General features: G+C 43.1%; 1 protein-coding gene across 1 annotated transcript; it reads right to left on the minus strand.

Annotated features, from left to right (window-relative positions):
* Nucleotides 1-2,149: 2,149 nt before the first annotated feature.
* LOC105824026 (protocadherin alpha-1) lies at nt 2,150-4,858 on the minus strand. Its single transcript, XM_012661360.1, has one exon. The coding sequence runs from the start codon at nt 4,714-4,716 to the stop codon at nt 2,293-2,295; it is 2,424 nt and encodes an 807-aa protein (XP_012516814.1). The 5' UTR covers nt 4,717-4,858; the 3' UTR covers nt 2,150-2,292.
* Nucleotides 4,859-5,433: the final 575 nt, after the last annotated feature.

The raw sequence follows: 5,433 nt of genomic DNA on the forward strand, positions 1-5,433 counted from the left end.
AAAAATGCTCAATTCCACTAATAATCTTATGGTTAACCTCTCATTGAAGTACTATGAGATAATTAATTGCCTTTTCAACCTAAATAAGTTATTTTAAAAACAAATGTGCCATTCCAGCTTTAAATGCCAACCTCTAACTCAAATTTATCTGTCTTGATAGAAGGAAATACATGTTTACCTTTCACACACCATTTATGATTTTCAGATTTGCCTCTAACCCTCTCAGTTGTGTGATCATTTCAATTGCTTTTTTCAGGGTATATTTAAGCTGCTTGGTTTTTTTCTTCTGTGTTGAGGCAGTGAGAATCACTCAGTTTTCTGAGTACTATTTACATAAAGAGAGAATGGCTTAATTTGCTTTATTTCCAGAAAACTTGCTATTAATAGCATGTTATTACCTATTTTTAAAAAGTCGTGAATAGAATGAGATACTCCTTTATGGATATCCTGGTTAGACAAAGAAAACTGAAAAAGCAGTACACACCAAATCCAAATCTTTTTATAACTCTGTTGGTATTTTTAATAGGTTAGAATGCTGTCTCGTTGAATGTTATCCCCAAGGTCCTACCAAGGGACCTTGCCTATCTCGTGTTTCAAAGTTACTGTATCCCTAGGATCTATAGCAGGGTTTAGAATATATGAGGCTCTCAATATGTGCTTGGTGAATGGATCAATCAATAAATATTGACTGTCCCTAGAGGCAATTCTAAGCCCTGACATTAATATTGTTAGCAAATGAAGCTATAGGGACATAGTAATGTAAATGGGAAGATAAGTTATTTTGTGACTTTCTAATCTATCTTCCGATTTTATAATCTTGCAAACTTTATCTCATATTTAGAGGAGCTGGTAAGTTTTCTTGGCAATGTGACTCTAAAATTTTTTTTATTCTTGCCAAAAGGTTGGGTATGATAATATATGAAAAGTTACAGAAACATGCTTATAGTCTATTTTTTACAATATTCTAAGCAACATCTCTGTGTCAACTCAAATCTCTGGAAACCTAACTACAAAATTATATTAACTTCTCATAGAATGTTTTCACAAGGGGACTTTCGTGGGACATTTTCTTAATGTTTGTTTGAATTTTTGGCAAACAAAAATATATTCTTTAATACTTGTGTGACTTTAGAATTAAACATAGGAAATAAAGTTTCCTGACTGGATGACTGGCAAATACAATAACATCTACATCAAATCTGTTTCCGTTGGTTTTGCAAAACTGCTATAAAGCAAATCCTCCTTGATTTTATAGCTGGAAGAGAGTATTTTTTTTCTCTTGGAGAAATGGTATAGAGAATTTCTTTTTACTGTTATTTTTCATATTTCTGTATTCACTTCCAGGAAGTTAAGTATTAGGATTTGCACTCAGCCTAGGTTTGATCTTAGGAAAAATTACTCCCATCTTTCTTTTGATCTTTTACTTTGGCTTTTAAAAAGATTTTTTAAATTTTGCCTTTGTAAGTTTCTTCCATTGTAAGCTACTTTAAATATTTTGTGAAAGGCAATAAACTGTATTAGAACAAGTAAGTTTTAAATATTCTTGGGAGATCTGAGGAAAACTTCATGATAAGAAAACTTACTGAACTTAGCACCTTCAGCACCTTCATTCACAAAATGAGACTAAAGTATCCACCTCACAAAGTCATTGGAAGACTTGAATGAGGTAAAAAGTAAATGGTTTTGAGTAAATGGGAGGTGTTCAACAAGTGTTTCCTAACTGGGTACCCTAAATAACAAATACATGCAATATTAAGCCTTCTAGTCCCAGGGGAACTCAAGATCAATGGCACCAGGGAATTGTCCATAATGACAATGAAGTAATGGTTGTACGTTTTAGCAAAGAAAAATAACACCCAATAAATATATTTTAAATTACATTTTTCTTAAAATTATTCAGTTTATTGTTCACTTCGAAACTAAAGAAAGGGGAGATGGTTTCTCCAACTTTGCCTACAATTATACATCCAAGGCTTGACATTTCACTAGGAAATTATAAGGTCATAAGTAAACCTGAAAATGTCCCTCTATTTTATCCTGCTGAGATCCGGTGTTAAATATGATCAACACTACTTTGTATTGAAGTATTTTTTACCTACCATTTCAACCAAAAAATATGAAAATTTGTCGCTACATTTTTCGTTTCCTAGTTTCTTTCAAGACACAGCTGCGACTAATAGACTATCTACATTAAATAATAAGATTTATTTCAATGTTAGTGAACACCTTGAAGACATTTTTTTAAGTGATATTTGAAAAGATGGCTAGATAAGTTAAATGTAAAAAAGAAATTTATAGCCAAAGCTCAAAAGTTGGACTTACATTACCGGAAACGTCTGAATTTCCTTCTGGACGTTCACTTCTTTCTGACATGTTCACACTTGGAGGTAGGCCTGGGCTGAAGGCCATGAGGTCGGTCTTGGGCGGACCCTCTCCAGAGCACACCCTCTGCCGCCTCTGTTGCGAGTATGACCAGCTCCCCACCGCGCTGGAGCACACCAGCCTGGGCTTGCCCGGCCCGCACGCGCCCTCGCTGGGCGACACAGAGCACCGCAGCGCGGTGTACAGCAGCAGCGTGAGCACCAACAGGCTGGACACCGCGCAGATGGCGATGATGAGGTACACGTTGACATCCACCAGCGCCTCCTCTGGGCCCACAGCGCTGGCTGACGCCCGAGAAGAGGCCTTAGGTGCCTGGCCACTCTCCACCAGTGACACCAGCACGGTGGCCGTGGCGGTCAGCGCGGGCTCACCGTGGTCCTTCACCAGCACCAACAGGCGCTGGAGCGGTGAGTCAGCCTCGTCCAGGGCGCGCGTCGTGCTGATCTCGCCGTTGTACAGACCCACGCGGAACAGGCTGCGCGCGCTTCCAGCTGCTGCCTGCAGCTCATACGACAGCCACGCGTTGTAGCCAGAGTCAGCATCCACTGCGCGCACCTTCGCCACCACGTGGCCCGCCCCCACAGACCGGGGCAACAGCTCGGTCACCGCGCCACGGGTACCACCCACCCGAGGCGCCAGCAGCGATGGGGCGTTGTCGTTCTCATCCAGCACGAACACCTGCAGCGTCACGTTGCTGCCCAGAGGCGGCACGCCCGCGTCGCGCGCGCTCACCTGGAACTGCAGCAGCTCCAGCTCCTCGTGGTCCAGCGGCTGCAGCGCGTACACCTTGCCGCTCTCCGCGTGCACCGACACGTAGCTCGACAGCGCGCGCTCGCCCATCCGCCGCTCCACCAGCGAGTAGGACACCCGCGCGTTCTCCTGCGCGTCCGCGTCCCGCGCCGACACCGTGAAGATGTGGCAGCCTGGCGGGTTGTTCTCCTTCACGAACACCGTGTACTCGGGCTGTGGGAACGCCGGCGCGTTGTCGTTCACGTCGGCCACCTCCACGGACACGCTGGCTGTGGCCCACAGCGAAGGCGAGCCCCCGTCCCACGCTGTCACCACCACCTTATACACCGACTCACTCTCACGGTCCAGGACGCCGTCCAACACCAAAGAATAGTAATTCTTGAAGGTGGACACCAGTTTGAAGGGAACGTGGGGTGTCAGGGAGCAGGTCACCTGCCCACGGACACCTGAGTCAAGGTCAGACACCCTGATGAGGGCGATAACTGTGCTGAGTGGAGCATCCTCTCTGATGGGCAAAGACAGGGAAGTGATTGCCAGTTGTGGGGCATTATCATTTACGTCCAGCACTTTTACCAAAACCTTGCAGTGATTTGACATCGGAGGGCTTCCTTTATCAACTGCCTTTACCTGAATTTCGTAGGATTTTGTTTCTTCATAATCCAGTTTATCGATTAGTCTAATTTCTCCTGAGCTGGAATCAACTTTGAATTTTTCTTGAACCTTAGGAGAAATATCACTATCAAAGGAAAAGATAACTTCACCATTTACACCTTCATCAGCGTCAGAGGCGTTTAATGTGGTCACTAATGTTCCATTTGCTGTAGTCTCTAATAAGGAGACTCTGTACACGGCTTGGTCAAACAGTGGGGCGTTGTCATTAACGTCCAGCACGGTGATTAGCAGCTGAACTGTACCTTCCAGCTCTGGTTTGCCCCCGTCAGTGGCTGTCAATAATAAATGAAGTTCTGGCGTTTCTTCTCTATCCAAAGATTTCCTCAATTCGAGCGAAAGAGATTTACTCAGTTCATCACTTGCCTGTACATCCAAAGAGAAGTAATCACTGGGGCTGAGGGTGTAAGTTAGAAGAGCGTTGGCACCAATGTCTGCATCAGCAGCGCCCTCTATCGGAAAACGCGAACCCAGGAGTCTAGATTCAGGAATAAGTATCCTTTGTTCTCTGCCTCTGAACACCGGTGGATTATCGTTAATATCTTTCACCTTTACCTCCACATGAAACACCTGCAGCGGCCTGTCCACGATCACCTCCAGGTGAATGCTGCACTCCGCGCTCCGCCCGCACAGCTCCTCCCGGTCGATCCGAGAATTCACAAACAAAATGCCATTCTGCAGATTCACCTCCAGAAGGTCCCCGCGGTCTTTGGACGCCACCCGGAACAGGCGCGGCACCAGCTCCGCCAGCTCCAGCCCCAGGTCCTGTGCGATTCGGCCCACAAAGGTGCCGTGTTTGGCCTCCTCTGGGATCGAGTAGTGGAGCTGACCGCTCCCAGTTCCCCAGGCTGCGAGGAGCAGAAGCAAGATCAATAAACACCGGGCTCCCAGGCCTCCTCGCATGGATAACAGCATTGCAAAAGCACTACACCTTTCGTTCTGCTCTCGCCTTACTTCAAAATAATGCTTTTTTACTTAATACTTTCAATCATTTATCTCCTTACCGTTTTTGTTTTCTCTCGGGCAGTGACAAAATGGAACTTCCTCCTTTATTTTTAGTGATTGATACTATTTCCATTTGACAAGACTTTGTGGTATACAGCGACATCATGTGGCTAATGTACATTTTAGACCCACACTGATTTTCAAAATACAGTCTATATTCATTTGCAATTTACTCAATGGAACCATTTTCAATTTTATGTCCTCTAAAGACCCTGGACATTTCAAATCTCATTCGAGAGCATGTAATCCAGTATTTTCCTTTAGCTATTATCACAAAGATATTACAATTGAATTTGAGGAAATTCAGGATACACTTAAATAACTTCTCATTACATTATTTTATTCAAAATGATTTATTAACTCATATTGTTTATTATTAATTCTTGTAATTGAATGATAGAGTTTTAAAAGAATACACTATGACTACTAAGGTTTGCCTTATTCTAGGATAGTTTGGGTGTTTATTTTTTAAATGATACATATACAAACACATGTAGTCACACCTACATCTAGTTAGCAGATACATATGACATTTTTAGAAATTTTCTGGAATACATTTATTTAACACACGAACAACTTCATCATTTTCTGATACTTTAAATGTTATACTTAAGATATTTGGGACAT

This window comes from Propithecus coquereli, unplaced genomic scaffold (assembly GCF_000956105.1).
Source record: "Propithecus coquereli isolate 6110/MARCELLA unplaced genomic scaffold, Pcoq_1.0 Scaffold709, whole genome shotgun sequence".
NCBI classification, from domain to species: Eukaryota; Metazoa; Chordata; class Mammalia; order Primates; family Indriidae; genus Propithecus; species Propithecus coquereli.

Bases quoted from the DNA above. Each gene is read 5' to 3' on its own strand.
- LOC105824026 (XM_012661360.1), bottom strand. From the start codon at position 4,716: ATGCTGTTATCCATGCGAGGAGGCCTGGGAGCCCGGTGTTTATTGATC.